At 42.4% G+C, this 16382-nt stretch overlaps 2 protein-coding genes across 5 annotated transcripts in view; one reads left to right on the top strand and one right to left on the bottom strand.

The window, feature by feature from the left end:
- Positions 1 to 2786: 2786 nt before the first annotated feature.
- Positions 2787 to 11103, top strand: PDHB (pyruvate dehydrogenase E1 subunit beta). The gene is made up of 9 exons (XM_063122102.1): positions 2787 to 2952; positions 4934 to 5041; positions 5147 to 5209; positions 5360 to 5395; positions 5671 to 5956; positions 7834 to 7944; positions 8562 to 8653; positions 9832 to 9973; positions 10564 to 11103. Exons 1-9 carry the CDS (start codon positions 2833 to 2835, stop codon positions 10707 to 10709), a joined length of 1104 nt encoding a protein of 367 aa, XP_062978172.1. The 5' UTR covers positions 2787 to 2832; the 3' UTR covers positions 10710 to 11103.
- Positions 11104 to 12148: 1045 nt separating this feature from the next.
- PXK (PX domain containing serine/threonine kinase like) overlaps positions 12149 to 16382 on the bottom strand; it is a 58160-nt gene continuing 53926 nt past the window's right edge. For all 4 annotated transcript variants that reach the window (XM_063122076.1, XM_063122078.1, XM_063122075.1 and 1 more), the window contains one exon: positions 12149 to 13212. In XM_063122076.1, coding sequence (XP_062978146.1) covers positions 13013 to 13212 — 200 coding nt within the window. In that variant the 3' untranslated portion in view covers positions 12149 to 13012. The remainder of the gene's footprint in view (positions 13213 to 16382) is intronic.

Raw genomic sequence — 16382 nt, forward strand, 5'->3', positions numbered from 1 at the left:
GAGAGCCACAGCTTCTCCACCCCTAGCGTACAATATCTAAAACACACATTATGAATCACTAACCATTAAGAAGCTCTATTGACTGGCCCAAGGTTATCCAATCAACATTGTGGAGTGGGTGTGAAGCTGGGTCTCCCTGGCCCTAGTCTGAAATACGAATTGCTATATCACATTGGTTCCCAAGTGATTTTAGTAGCTCAATAGATTTGTACTTGTACATGCAGGTCTTCCTGGTGTATGGCTCATTGGAGGAACAGGTAATTGGCTCCACCATATGAGCCATTATTTTACATCCAACTTCATCTTGCCCCCTGAACCACTATTTTGAACCTGGCTCTGGTTGGTGGACTTTGGGTTCTAATAACAACCGCAACATAGATCCTACAAGCCTGAGGTCGGCCCGTGCCTGACTTAGGAATGTTGACATTTGCAAACACACAATTAATGACATCTGTGATTTCTGTTAATGTATGGGTTTATATTTAGCTCTTCATAACTTCTGTAAGGTCACTGAAATTTGCTCTTTGAGTATTATGTGTGTTCATAAATAAGCTGATTGCAATTAACTATTAGCTATGCTAATGAGTCTACCTAGAACAATCTAATCATGTGCTATTTATATGCATCCTTTAAATTACAGTCCAAAATGTTATTTTCAATTGCTTTCTTCCACTTTTCAAGCTGCACTTCTACTTTCAGAAGATCAAAATGAAGTCACTGCTTCTTTTAACTAGATAATGTACAAATACACACATTTCCCAAAAACTCAGATTGTGCTGCTCAGTTATTTTAACTCATGGGAACATATTTGGTCTTTTACAGTAAAAGGCCTAGGCATTTAGCTCAAGTGCATGGTTTTTATTCATATTTTTTTAAAAATGCAGTAACTACCTTTCAATTGCTTCTTGACTCTGTTTTTCTTTTGGAGTTTCAGTTTAAATTTTGAATAACATTTTTGCTTGTGGCAAGATTTTTTTAATTTGTTAATGCTGTATCAACTCATAACATTTTGGCATTTGAATCTAACTGGTGCCAGTCCTAGTAAAACTCTGCTCACTTGATGCTCCTGTTAGAAAGGGGTGCATAAAGTATGGGCCACCCTAAGTCCTATTTGGCAGCCTCCAAAAACCCCAGAAAAAAGAAAAACGCTGTGGAAGTAGCCTCTATGGTTTCTGCCATAAAACTTTCATGCCTAGAACATTCCTGGAGCATACTAGGAAGCAGTGCTGAAAGGCTCCTGCATGCTTCCTAGGATACTCTAGAAATGGATCTTCTATGATAAAACCATAAAGCCTGTTTCTAGAACATTTTTTTCTTTTTCCCCAGTTTGTTTTTTTAATGAAAATGTTCCAGGTAACAGATTGTGGGATGTAAGGATCGCTTGACAAGAGTGTGGATTAGAGGAGAGAGAAGAGCCAGGACTCCTGGGTGGTTTGAGAACTTAGGTTTCTAGGAAGAGTGATGGTTTTATCTGATCAAAATAGATGCCAGGTGACCAAAACACTCTTGGGCAGGAGTTGGATTTGAGTGAGTGGTGTGTGAAGTGTATGCTGTATGTTTAATGTGTGTGCAGTCCCCAGCAGATATTTGATGCAGCCCTCAGGACCCAAAAGGTGCTAGAAGGGACAGAGGCCATTTTTACCAATTCGTTCTGCAGATCCCTGAAAAGCTGCTCCGGAGGGCAGGAAGGCCCTCTAGAACAGGATGGGTAGTGGCATTGGGTTCTTTTAGAAAAAAAATCTTTTTCTCCAGTCGTTTCCAGGATTGCAGACTCTTCCATGAACAGAAGGAATCTTCCATTTGCAGAGGATCTTCCATTCTACCCACTATGTCCACCTTGGGTTTTTTGCACAGATTACCCATTAAGCACCAAGACCAAGGTGAAGTGTAATACTCTTGCACTGCTGAAAAGAAGTCAATGACCCTTTAAGTGCATTTCTGGAAATGGGTGCATTGGATTGTTCTCATTTGTATTTAGCAAATATTTCTTTTTCTCAAAAAAACACAACCCTATAAAACATATTTTCTGACCACTCCTTGTTCCTAATGTGTTCCAGTGCTAGGGGGTTAATAATACTGGACAAGTTTTAGCTCTAAAATATTGTTCTCAAGTGTCCTTCCGTTGTTGGTTTCAATTTTATTTGCAAAAGGCATGTTCCAGCCAGTCCTATTCCGGTTTTCACACTCTTCTGCCATAAATATGCAAACATTTACTTCTACAATCTATTCAAGTACATAGAAGCAAAGTTCCCGCCCAGTCCCCCCAGCCGCTTTGGAATTGGGTCACAGTATTACTTTCTAATAGTTACTATCAGCAGACAAGGGGCGGGGGGAGGGAACCACCTCCATCCGAGAAGCAGGTTTCGGGTCTTGTGAATGTTCCTCCATTACCACGGCTGACCTGGGTAGGTGGAATTACTAGCAGCCTTTCATTTTCCGCGATAAGCACCAAAGTCGAGCGTAGAAGACCCAGCTGAATATTGAAGCTAAAAATATCAACGCGAATGTAACTTTCTGATCCAACCAGCTTTCCGTAATCGGCGCATAAGGGCTCGATCGACCCGACCTTCATGGATTGTAGTACACGCCTGACTAAAGGGGACGAATGCTCCCAAATCTGGGCGGAAGTGAAGCAAAACAGAGCGTCAAGCGGATATGGGCGAACTCCCGTTGTTCTAATCTCGCGAATGTCGACAGACAGCTCCGCCCTTTCTCGGCTCTCACTGACTCGGTCTCTCCCGGTTGCTAGGTAACGGTAGCGCATGAAGCGGAGATGGACGTACGGCGTAAGGGTTACGCTGAGGCGCGCGCCGGGTTAAGGACACTTCTAAGATGGCGGCAGCGGCGGGGCCACTCCGGGGCCTGGTGCGGTCCGCGCAGCAGGTGGGAGCGGGACGGTTCCTTGGACTTCCACAGCGGGGATTCCACCGCTCCGTGCCTGCCGCTGCTCAGGTACGGGTGCCCGAGAGGGAGCTGGAACCGAGGCAGCTCTTGGGGCAAGGTTTAACGGAGCTCCTGCAAGCAGAGGTCGGGCTCCTCTGGAAGCAGGGGCGTCGTGGGCGAAGAGAATGGGAACCCCGCTTCCTAGCTTGGCTTTTGAAATACAAGACCCACCCTCTCCAGTGTGCCTTAAAATCCCCACCTCTTAAAAGTCAGAAAAGGACACTCTGCACATGCTCAGAGGCACTTCTTGTGCTATTGCCACCCATGTTCCGATGCTAGTCCTGCGGTTGGTATTATTCAGATAAGAAGCAGCAGCTTACCTCTTCACTCAGGCGTATCCTCCCAATACTCCCCTCTTGTGTGTGCTTTAATTTTATTTGGGCAGCCTGATATGCTTGCTTGTTTTTGCACAGCACGTAGTTGAATAGTGGGTCTCAGGACAGGGTTCAGCTGTCTTTAAGCGCTATGGAGTGTTTTATAGCACAACCCTGTGAATGCCCACTCAGAAGTAAGTCCTGTTGATCTCAATTGGAGTTGTTCCAGCATAAATATGTATAGGATTGCAGCCTGTGTGACCCAAGAGTAAGAATGAGTTTTTAGAGTCCTGTGCTGGAGGGACAGAATTGAGTGAGCAGCTTGGATGCAGGTTTGAACTAATGGCTGGTGCGGGGACAGAAATGCCGCTGGAGAATTGGCTTTCCCCAGTGTGACGAGGAAAAGCAGTGTGTTCCCATAACATTTTATATTGCCATATCCAGTTTGTATCGTTACTTGCTGATAATATGAATTTAATGTGCCTTTACCCCACATATGTAAATATAGATTACGGGTGTTGAGGAATTTGTTATTTTACAACCCCCTTAACCATATTAGCAGTATATGTACAACAATATTGTAGTCTATTAAGAAGCAATAGACCTCAACAAGTTGTCTCACTTATGAATTTCCTGTGGCTGTAATGTACTGAGCACTCAGAACTGCTCCTTCATAAATTGCTGAGCATGTCATCCCAACCCAGACTGCCGCGTTGTTTAGGGGCTAAACAACCTAGCTGTTAACCCAGGAACAAGCTATTCAGTCAATCATTGATTCCAGAAAGGTCCATGGTAGGATCAGGACCAGTCCTACCATTAAGCTGGATGAAGTGGGTAGATGTGGGGGGCAGCTGTGACAACCTGTTAGTTGTTCCTTCTGAGCTCTAAACATTCCTCTCTTTGGGACAACAGAGCTGTGTGGGTCACACAACTTGTCCTGTGCCTCCTAAACTAACCTGCTGGTCTCGGGTGCAGTGGAGGAGGCTATTCCATTTCCAGTGTTGATTAAGATTCAACTGCCACTCATCAGTTTCTGTACATGAAGGGCATCTTGTCCTTTGACTCATGCAGCAATAGGTCTTAGAACAATCCTAGACCCACTTGTGAGTTTTCCAGAACTGATGGCCCTTCTCTGAAGCAGACTTAAGGATATGATTAAAGTGGAGGATCAGGAGCGGCTGGGTATAATGGCCAGCTTTGGGCCTGCGGCAGCTGCTTCTTGCTTTGCTTTGCTGCTGTTTGCTGTGACGTTTTGACCCTGTTGAAATGACACACTAGGCCCTGGCAGTTAAGCATTTTGAGCTAAACATTATGGCTTAGCATGTCATGTGAACCATTCCTAACCGTGGTGGCTACATAAACACGCTCACTAACCATTTGCTGCAAAAGGGTTAGCGCCTAACCGTGCTTAGCATGTTGTCTGAACAGGTCCTTTGTGTTGGTGCTTGCCCATCCACTCACTTTAGAATTCGTTTGCCTTGGCGGCAGCGTCACCACCAATAAATATTCCACAGTTCTGGTTTGGTTGGCACTTACCTCAGTAGCAGTGCCGCCACCTGCACAAAACCCTCACTCAGCGAATGTCGAATTAAAATACCTCTTTCCTTGATTACAGTGGGATTACTCTAAAGTAAGTGGTTTCTGGATTTTGACCTAAATATGTTTGTCATCAATAGGTGACTGTCCGTGATGCTTTAAACCAGGCCTTGGATGAGGAAATAGAGAGGGATGAGAAAGTTTTCCTGCTCGGGGAAGAAGTTGCTCAATATGATGGAGCATACAAGGTAAGAAGAATATCAGTGCAGTACTTAGAAGGACATAATCAGTGCAGTACTTAAAAGGGCATATTTAGCAACAACTTAACCCCCCTTTTTATTTTTAATCTACAGATTAGCAGAGGGCTTTGGAAGAAATATGGCGATAAGAGGATAATAGATACTCCTATATCAGAGGTATGCGTTCAGAAAACATTTTAATTTTTCCAGTTTAATTTTTTATCTTAAACAATCATTGCCTGCAAATAAGGCCACCAATTTCCATTAAACTTATTTTTAGAAAATTGGAGTTGGTCTTCATCATGTTTTGCTGTTTTTCTCCCCTAGATGGGCTTTACTGGAATTGCTGTGGGTGCCGCCATGGTATGTACAAAGAGTGTGTGTGTATTAAAAAAAGCGTTTTAAATACATATCATTAATTCAACTTAAAAAAACAACTTTGACATGGCCGTTTTACTTATATAGCGTCTATGTACATACCACTTTACAAAGAATAATTAAGACAGGTCCCCGTTTCAAGGGACTTACGGTCTAAAATAGACACAGGGAAACAACAGAGGAATTGGAGGAATAGCTAAGCAGGAGAAAAATATGTGATTCCTTCACATAATATTAACACAGCTACTTTGTTTTAACAGGCTGGTTTAAGACCTGTTTGTGAATTCATGACCTTCAACTTCTCCATGCAAGCTATTGATCAGATAATAAACTCAGCTGCCAAAACCTACTACATGTCGTCTGGTTTGGTATCTGTCCCTATTGTCTTCAGGGGTCCCAATGGAGCGTCCGCAGGAGTAGCGGCCCAGCATTCCCAGTGTTTTGCGGCCTGGTATGGGCACTGCCCTGGGCTGAAAGTAGTCAGCCCTTGGAATGCGGAGGATGCAAAAGGACTCCTTAAAGCATCGATCCGGGATGATAATCCAGGTGAACAAAGCCAAGAAATCTATGTATGTGTAATGCTAAAGTGCTTGCTTCTTGGCTCATATTTGCAATTAAAGGCTTTCTGCAGTCACTGGCATTTCACTGATTTGGGTGAGACGTTGGGGTAGAGTCTCTCATTCCCCTCTAGAAAGAAGAAAACTTTGCTATCCATTCAGGGGTTAGAATGCAGAGTAAGCCATTTTGTTTACTTTGATAAGTCTCCTGCTGCAGCTGATGAGTTAGTCATTTTGCTGATTTCTCTTTAGATTTGGATTGTTTTAAATGTAAATTTCTTTATTGCCTTAGGAACCTTTATGAATGAAAGTTGTCTCTCACTATATCGAATGAACCATTCTACTACTACTGTTCCTTGAACTTGAATTGAAGTGGTGGGAGTTGCAGATGGTGCCTTAGAAAGTCTTTGGACCTGTTCACATGCAAACATGGAAGGGGAAATAAAACCACGGTGGCTTTATTTCCCATGCTGGGGGCAGGGATGGTGGTATTTGCAACAGCCCATGGGCTCTGGGTGGCTAGTTAACTACGGCAACAAGCCACCCTCACCAGATCCACACAGCACAGCAAGCCATGCCAGCAAGGGTAATTATGCAGATCTCTCCAACGGGGAAATACACCACCATAGATTATTTCCCCCTCCGTGATCGTGTGAACGCAGACTTCAACTACGTACAGGGAAGACCCTGCCAGTTATGGCGAGGCTCCAAAGAGCCATACAACTAGTTCCATGAACCCAAGCAAGCTTTAGAAGTAGTTCTCACAAACAGCAGCTTTCCATGCTGCCTGGCAAACTACTTTAGAAATTGAGAGAGACTTTTGAATCTCCACCAGCTTATAATTGTGCAGGTCGGAACAAATCTACTGAAATTGCATAATTTATTTTGTATTAGGGCAGGATTAGAATTTTGAGAGGGCTTTAGGGGTGTGTGTGTGTGAGAGAGAAGTTTCTTTATGGGACTTTGGAGGAAAGCTGGATGAGACTTGGCATATAGGAAAGAGAACACTTGTACGCTGCCCTTGGGAGTGTTAGTTTACAAGAGCCAGTTCAGAAAGGCATCCCACCTACTAATTTAGTCCTCTCACTTTGAATCTTGTGCAGGTGGTGCCTGAAAGTTTTTAAGTATTGCACTGCTGCCTCAAGGGTTATAAACCAATCAAAACTAAAATGCTCCAAGAGTTTTGACACGGCCAATATATAGTATGTTTTGCAGAAATTTAGATCATTTCATTTTGGAAGGTATCCATGCTTGCTTGTCTTTCTTTTTTAATGTAAAGTCCTATTTGACTTAGATAGGCTAATTGCTCTTCTGAAGCAACAATACAGTGTAAGTCATGGCCATGTATTCTTTACTTCCTCCACCCCCTGAACTAGTTCTGAACTAGATTTTCAACTGTTTATGCTATCATCTCATACCTTTAAAAGCTCGATTCCTAACTTCCACTTGAATATTGCAAATCTGTGTGCGCCATATAATTAAGGATTCCAAAATGTTTACACATCTAAGAGCATCCTCAGGGCTTTGGACAACATGCAGCCGGCCCTGCAAATACAAATTTCTGGGGCCAGTACAGGCTGCATAAGCCACTATGAGTTCTTCCTTGGCACGTTTTACCTGCTTTATCAGTACCCCCCCCCCTTTTGCTTTTGGTTTAGCTGCATAGTACCAAATTGGGAATGTGGGGGCTTCTGTTCTGATATGCCGTAAGAGTCTTTGACTGCAAGCATAAGGTTGTATTCCACTTAATTTCAGTGGGTTTACTGAACTAACATTGGCTAGAACCCTTCATGCTTGTGGTTTACCAGGGATCCAACAATTGGCATCAACTGGCTCAAATGTACATTTTTGTTATTCCCTTTGTAGTTGTAATGTTGGAAAATGAGTTGATGTATGGTGTGTCCTTTGAAATGTCTGAGGATGCCATGTCGAAGGACTTCATTGTTCCCATTGGAAAGGCGAAGATAGAAAGGCAAGGTAAGCAAAACTGTTTGCACTGAAGTATTTCATTCTCCTAGACTGCAGAGAAACTCTTCTCCCTGAAAGTACTCCTTTTTTATCATTATCCAAAGTGAACAGTCTGAAAATGTGGACATCCTTTCCTTTTGCCATCTAGAAATTGAATTGGCTTTTGGAGAGGTGTGTGGGTGAGGCCTTCTTTGGCTAGCTATGTCTGACATGAAGCCTCCCAAGTTGTAAGCCCAATCTCTTTGGCCTAGTAGCCATATACTTGGGGATAGATGAGCATTCCATTGATTGTCATGCTCTGATCTTCACTTCTCTCATTGTTGTCCCCACGTCTTCCCCTCTCACTTTTAGAAGCTTTATTAGGAATTCTTTTAACTTACTCTTGATGATCAAGACTGTTTAGGTACTTTGCAGTCTTCCAAGTTTAACAATAATAGAGCCCTGAATATTCTGACATAAGTAGATGTATCTACCATCCTTTAAGAGATAGTCAGTGCATCTTCAATTAAAGAGTAAAAAATAATGTTTGGCAGATGATCTTCTACTTTTAGGAATTTGGGGGGAGATCTGCATTCTAGAGTTAACGATGTTGTAATTCTCAATCCTCACCAGCCTCTGTGTTTCAGGAACTCACATTACCTTAGTGTCTCACTCACGACCTGTTGGCCACTGTCTGGAAGCAGCTGCTGTCCTTGCCAAAGACGGGGTGGAGTGTGAGGTGTGTATCGTGCCATGAGATTATAATCCACAGTGCAGGAACCTTCTTTAAGCACCTGCTCCACACTAGCAAACTGGTGCCTTGCCGTGTTCTATTGAGTGCCACATCCTTAGCTTCAGTATGTACTTGGCAGCTCTCTTCGGTGGACTTCCAGAGTTGGGGCAGCTTACTCAGAGCCAGCAGAAGGCATGGGCAGCAGCCCGAGTTTCATTGGATCTTGCACGAACAGAAAATAAGTGGTGGGGGTGCTCTGCATTCATAATCCAGATACTGCTCTGGGCAAAGCTGAATTATTAGGGCTGCAGCATTGGCTCAATCATCTCGATTGAACACATGAAGCTGCCTTATCCTGAGTCAGACCTTGGGCCTATGGCTGTCGAATCTGACCAGCAGTGGCTCTCACCTGGTGTCAGGCAAGGATCCCTCTCAAGTCTGCTGCCTGAGATCTTTTAAAGATGGATAGGACAGGGATTGAACGTGGATCTTTCTGCAACTGTTCCCAAGCTATAAATTATTTGATAAAACTTTTGACTAAGAAGGTGTCAATTAATTGGCCAACATAACTTATGAAAGTTATTTTTCATATAAAAACTGCACCTCATAGATGCCAACTTAAGAGAAAATGCTTTTTATAGATGCCTTAAAACTTTTTTCTTACATCCTTGCTTTTTATATATATACAGGTATATGGTAATTTAACAGACCAATTTGGAACATGTATGATTAACAAAGATAAATCTGGTGAAATGTTCAGCCTTTGCTTATTCTGCATAAGTTCTAGTAGTGTCAAGCTGTGCAAGGCATTAAGGTCCCACCCCTTGACTGCTAATAATCCTGCCACCCACAAAATCGAAAGCGTACCTTCACCATCATAACAACCAGAAGTTGAGTTTTTCTTTTCAGATGAAATTCTGTGTTCATATAAAAGCTTGGACTGAGTTGCTTCTTGATTTTTGTGTCTCTATGAAGGTGTTGATTGCTACCAAATTTACCCTCTTACCTGCAGCCTCCTGCACTATTTTCAGCTGATCTTCATGGAGAGGAAAGTCCTGTTCTGTAAACTTTGTGCTATTCATGAAGAGAAAGTTAGGATCCAAGCCTAGGTTCTGTGCTTGCTGTCTAGACTAGTCTGGAGTTAATTAGATGTAATCTGAAGATCATTCAAATCTCTTCCACAGGTGATAAACCTCCGTTCCATTAGGCCAATGGATATTGAAACCGTCGAGACTAGTGTTATGAAGACAAATAACCTTGTAACAGTGGAAGGTGGCTGGCCTCAATTTGGGGTGGGAGCTGAACTCTGTGCCAGAATTATGGAAGGTATTTTGGGGCTGTCATTTTGTCTACTCAAGTCAACTTGCTGGGAAGTTACAAATCAATGGAAATTGTAGTCCCATTCCTATAACTTTAGATCCTTGAAATGAAAGCAAAATTTCGTTGAGTCCTCCCCAGAGTACTTTTTTTAAAGTCCGCCATATCACAAGCTCATCCCATTTGCAGTAGCAGCCTTCCCTGGTACTTAAAGGGAAGGAGATCATTTCCTTTATAATGGCGAACCACTGTAGAGTTGCCAGTTTAACAAAACCCTACAGTGCAGCGTACTTTAAAGCTAATGGGGAGTTCAGCTGTTTCATTGTAGGGATGATATTCCACAGGTTTTGGAACCAATAAATCACTTTTGTTCTGAGCCTGCTACTACAGTGGAACACAGTTTTCTCTCCTGCCAGTCTCTCTCCCCCACCCACTCCCAGTTGCTTAAAAGCAAGAGCAGGTTTATTTTGTGTGATTTGGAGCTGTTCTGCTTGTGGTTTTGGTCTGTTGTCATCTCTAGCAACTTCTCAGGTAGTGATACACCTCATGAGGCTGCAATTCAGCCAGAGTTGAATTGTAATGTCTTGTTTTACTTTCAGGTCCTGCTTTTAACCACTTGGATGCCCCTGTGGTGCGTGTCACAGGTGCAGATGTTCCTATGCCTTATGCAAAGATTTTGGAGGAGAACTGCATACCTCAAGTAAAGGATATAATACTCGCTGTGAAGAAAACACTAAATATCTAGGTTCCGTGTGTGTATGTATGCTGTTCAAGAGGTTAAGTCTTTACAGTTATTTATGGAATATATTTGCAAACCATTGTATACAGAGCTGGGCCTTGTATAGCACATGAGCCTGTGGCATGTGTGGAAGGAAGTGACTCTAGAAACATAATCTGTTACAGGGCACGTACTGTCTCCCCTCCTTTTAAAGAAGAAAACACAAGAGGGAGACTTTCAGCCCAAAACAATAATTGTAATCATCTAATGAACTCTCATTGTAAGATGAAGTGTTCTTGCTTTATCGTTGTACATGAAATCAAGTTTGCTCTGCCTGGCAGCCCTAGGTTATCCGAAATCAGCTTGTGCTTATTTTGTAACTTAAAGCTTGCAATAAAGGACATTAAGAAAAATGGTAAAATGAGTCCTGTTACTCTAAAATAGCCTGCTAGGAACTAAGCTTTTAACATGTAGCAACTGAATGTATTGTTTTTCTTTTTAAAAAATAGGATGGAAGTGTCACGTACAAGCCATGAGGGAAATTGGGTGGTTCTCATCAGGCCTGCCAGCTTCTCTGGTGCCCTTATCTCTGATTGCTGCTAAAGGGTTTCCCTACCCACCTCCCACCCTCCAAGGCATTGCAACCCCCAATGAAAAGAAACTTCAAAAAGCCTCCATTGGTACCAAGAGGTTATTTAAAAGGCTTTCAGTAGGAGAGGGATGAAGTGTGAGAGACTGACTGTCTCTGTGATTGTTGTTGGACAATCACGATTTGGGGGGGGGCAGCAGACAGCCCCAATGGGCTTGCTCTGAACCAATTTGGCCCTTTAACTGAAAAAGGTTCCCCATACCTGCTGTAAAGTGTGTTTATTATATAAACACTTTGACCTGGATCACTGCAGCCCATGTGGGCACCAGGTTGGTGATCCACGCCCCAAATACCACTTCTTGTTCTGTGTGAATGTGGTAAGGATGGGTTATTGATAGGCTTGTAAGCAACCCACTCTTGCTGGGTTTTCATGTAAGAAGCTATAGTGTGCTCTGCTACACCCTGAATATTCCAAATTGTAACCACTGCCACAAGCCTTCACCCACAGTGGTTTCTCATTATGAGGCAGAAGACTCTCCCACCACTGGAACTAGAGCGCTCTGAAAATGGGGTGGAGTGCACCTACAACTAGCCCCCCTTCATTTCTTCTATACTGGGGGATGTGGAAGGACAGTAAACTGAAGATCACCTCTTCCCATCACATTTTTTCTGTTTTTCCTTCTCTGCTTCTGAGCCAAGGATGGTTGGGATGCAGTTAATACAACTGTAGCAGATCTCTCCCTGCCCCCAGAACTGTGAATATAGAGGATTGATCTGCCCAGGTGGAATTTCAGAGCTTCAATCCTCACCCGATCCTGCCAGTGAATGGTACTACTGGAGCGTTACGCTGCTGTGTTCCCTTCTAGCACCCATGAAATTCTATTGACATTTATTTTAATAAAAATATGACTGAGTATATCACAGGTTACATGAACTCTTATACACAACGATATTCTCTGCATAGTAACAAACACTGATGTATACTTGACTTTAAAAATGGATTACTAATAATCCTTAAAGTGCAGTTTAAGGGTTTAAACAAATCAAAGGACATTTGTCACAAAAACATTATGTAGCTTTTTGTTGTTGTTGTTAACTCCCAGTTCGAGAATACATCTCACATTGATAAATTTGGTTTGATGGAAACACGCTACAGCTCCTGTGTAAGCGTAAAACAGCTTAATGCCAAATTAATCCAAAGCCTCAGTATGGCCATGCCAGGTTAAGAGCAAGTGTTTCAACAGAATACTCCATTGATCAACTCAGTACTTTGCAGGAAGAGAAAGGACAAGACTTAAGTCTTTCACCAGTGTTATAACTTTCAGATTAAGTGATTTTTAGCATAGCTAAGCTAACTCAATGTATCAAACATCAATGTGCCAGGGTTGACTTTCAGAAGCCCTTGAAAGCAGGTCTCAGGAAATGAACTGTCATTGTTGAGCTATTTTTCTTTTTATTCTCTTAGAAGAAATACTAACTACCCAAAACAAGATTCTGTAAAGGAGTAAGAGTTCCTTTAAACTGGAATTGACACTTTTCACCCTCCAAAATGCAAAGCAATCTGACAGAGTACTGCTAATCAAGAGATTGCTCTAGGAAAGGGGAAAAAAAGCTTGAAATGGGTCTAAGAAGCAGCTGTAAAACAAACCGCCACCAGGCAGTGGCTAAATCAAATTGTTATAAGATTTGTTCCTGGAACACAAATAGAAAGTATATCCAAGCTGGGTTGCTGTAAACAGTTTCAGCTGATTTTGGGAGTACTGTAGTCACAGGTTTCTGTTTTCTTCAAAGCTCCTTTCTGGAAATTCTGAATGGAGCTGAGTAAGGCACCCCGGCTTGTACTGTTAACAGGCCGTGGGTCAGGCTGCGTTGGCACATCCAAATTAGGAGGAGGAGGGGGAGCTGCTGGTGGCGGAGGTGGCGAAGGAATTGTTGAGGCTCCTGAAAAGGAGAAGGAAGACATAGTTAAGAGCTGAACTCCATTCACCAATAATAATACTAGGCAAAATGTCAACAGAAGATGTGATCTGGTAACACTGAAATGTACAAAATAAGAGTAAAGGAGAAAGTCATGCAACATAAAGCCAAAAAGATGGGTTGGATAAAATAATAATAGAGTGCAGGCATATTGAAGAAGGATGAGTGTACAGAGGATGAATGCAGTGTAGTCGCATTAAAAGAACCTGAACGCAGAACACACAGTGCTCTCTAGTAATCAAGTAAATTGTAATCAAGTACCAACTGATGAAAGTTGGTGGCCCACTTTACAGCAGTTTTTTCCTACACAAGTGTAGGGAAATGTATATACACCATATATGAATTAAGACACAGTAGTAGTTAGTTCACAATGTGCAATAGTCACAAGGTATTACACATTTTTTACCAAATGGACATGCAGAAAACCCATGGGTGAAGCACGTCTACTTTCATTAAATCCTAACTCTCAAAATTATGTACACTGAATGCTTATTATGACTTCACAATCAATCTGTATAATTTGGCAGAGGGCTGTAACAGAGACGAGAGAATTTCACAGCTACTGTTCTCTCATTGTAAAATGAGGTCAAAGCCATAAGTTGGTGGCTTGCTGTAATAGCATCTGGCACTAGGAGGGCTAATGTCTGGACCATGTGCTCCATTTTCAGTTTTAATCTACACTGAAACAAGCTGTAACTGGTCTACAGACCAGGTTGACAGCAGTTATTCAAGAGGGCCCCTGAAGACTGAGTTCTTCCAAAATGCACTGGTAGTAATAAACCTTTCCTGGAGGTCTCCTCCCACCCCTTTTCCTTCCTGCAACCAATACCTTCTCATTTCTTTTGGTTTTTCTAGCAGCATGTATAAACAGATGCAGAGCAGCACGCTTTAGCAAGGAGGGTAAAAAAACCACACCTATCTTTGATAGGGAACCAGCACTAGTCCTTCACTGTTGTGTTCTTACAAGTACCCTTGTTTTTTCTAAGTACTCATTCACATTGGCTTTCATAGAACCACAGAATAGTAGAGTTGGAAGGGGCCTATAAGGCCACCAAGTCCAACCCCCTAAGCAGCACTCCCAAATCTGTGAATTTTCCTATTAGCTTCTGACTATGGAGCAAGTCCATATAGGTTTGACTAGCAAAAGATTCCAAGTGGAGGTTGACCTCAAACATGGGCTATGGGCATCCTCCAAAGCTGAAGTTAAGGAGTGGGACTCCTCCAGAATGGTTAGTCCCTACGCAAGTTTCCAGACAGTGATATATTCTGCCTGTCCTTGAACAAGATCAAATTACTGACACAGAGCTGCTTACACACGTTACACTGTGTACACTTACACTACAACATTCCCAAAACACTGACGCCAAATCCTTCTCAAAGACTTGACAGAGCTGCAGGCATTGAAACAAGTATGAGAAGCAGCAAGCTACCAAGATCCTCATCATTCCAGCTGCAGTAACTCTTCCCTCCTCCCACCACCTTTCAAAGGACAGAACCCTGCCTGACACTTTCTATCTCAGCTCAGATCAGCTTAACCAGATAAAGCCAATTTGATCGCCACCTTTAATAGAAAGAGACCTTTGAAATGTTTATTCCTACAAGGATATTCTCGAATGGGATGCTTTTTATTGATAGCCTGGGTAATAGGGAAAACAAAGCTGAAGGGGGGGAAATGCACTGTCAAGAAAAAGGATGAACAATGGATGGTCAGAAAAGATCATGGAGAGAAACAGTAGCATGTCAGCATCCAAGCATGCTCAAGCAGCACTCCATATTAAGCTACTTCTCAAAAAAACACATCCCAAACAAACACATTTGTATTTCAACCCTCCCCGAGACATCCAGACAAGGAAGGTAGGTTGTAAAGGCAAGTAAAATTTAACCAACTAACCAATCATGAGAAATATGAAGTAATGTAGAGAAGCTAAATGCAGAGACAAAAGTGTAACAACAACTTTAGCTGAAAACTGCTAGGGACAAACGTTCTAAAGAAAAAACAGGCTCGAGGTCAGTGCCAAGATATAGTGGTAGCAACTAAAGTGATAAAAGAGATCAAAATACCAACAATGTAATGAAAGAAAGCTTTCTGCATTTAGAACTATACATTGTCAGCACCCTCAGTAACTAGATAAAGGCCTTGGGTTTTTACATTTTGGGGGTCACTATTGAGCACACTTTTGTTATTCTAACCTTTTTCCAGCTGGAGACTGAATGGCTTTTTCAGATTAAAATTAAAAGCAGTTTTGGGGGGAATCCAAACATTCCTCCAGTTAATTGCCTGTTAACAGAAAAACTACAGCTTCCTCTTGCTGAGTTTACCCCTAGCTGATGTGTCCATTGCACTAGTGAATTCTGTGTGGAGCATTGTTGCACTGGTATCAAAAGCAAACATAATAGCACTAAGCAGGGAATACCATTCTTCTCTCCCCACTCCACACACAATTTTGTGACTTTAACATAGTTAAAGGCTAAATGGTCTTCCACATTACTATTCAGACAGAAGGACCCAAGAAGCCCATTCAAAAGAAAAAGTGTCAAACTCTAACAAAGCCTTTTCTTCCCAGGAGGAAGGTTATCCAATGAGACACTACCACTAACGTAAAATACACTGCGTTAGCACAAATGACCTCTAGCACAATACCAGTAGCACTTGCTGGCCCGATGGTTTTTGTGGTTTATGCTAGAGGAACGTAATGTACGCTAGCAGTAGTCACATTGGATACTACCCCTAGTTTGTTTTATGTTTAGTTCCTCAGAGGCTGTGTCTGTTAACAGGCAATTAACTCTTTAGCACAAGAACAAACATCTCCATCCCCCCCTTTAAAAGGGTGAAAAGGCCATTTCCCTGGTCATTCACAGAGGGCGAGATGTACAGCAGAAATGTTCCTCCCCATGAACTACAACACTCATGCAATACCAGCAATGAATCATTCATGCACACTGAAATCCCTGCTTGAAGTTGATTGTTGGAATTGCATAATTCGTTCTCTTCATTCATTACACACTGCTCATGTGAACAGACGAATTGCTCAAGCTGTTAAATATACAGAAGTTGCTACCTGTATTGAAGCACCATTTCACCTAAAAAATAATTTTGGTCTGCAAAGGAAGGAAGGCACACTTCTGTTCCACTG

The sequence above is a fragment of the Elgaria multicarinata genome, chromosome 3 (genome assembly GCF_023053635.1).
Source record: "Elgaria multicarinata webbii isolate HBS135686 ecotype San Diego chromosome 3, rElgMul1.1.pri, whole genome shotgun sequence".
Taxonomy (NCBI): domain Eukaryota; kingdom Metazoa; phylum Chordata; class Lepidosauria; order Squamata; family Anguidae; genus Elgaria; species Elgaria multicarinata.

Excerpts from the sequence above, each read along its gene's own strand:
- PDHB (XM_063122102.1), top strand. The coding sequence starts at position 2,833 with ATGGCGGCAGCGGCGGGGCCACTCCGGGGCCTGGTGCGGTCCGCGCAG. Across the intron at positions 5,210-5,359 it reads TAGATACTCCTATATCAGAG|ATGGGCTTTACTGGAATTGC; the intron begins GTATGCGTTCAG and ends TTTCTCCCCTAG. Across the intron at positions 5,396-5,670 it reads TTGCTGTGGGTGCCGCCATG|GCTGGTTTAAGACCTGTTTG; the intron begins GTATGTACAAAG and ends TTGTTTTAACAG.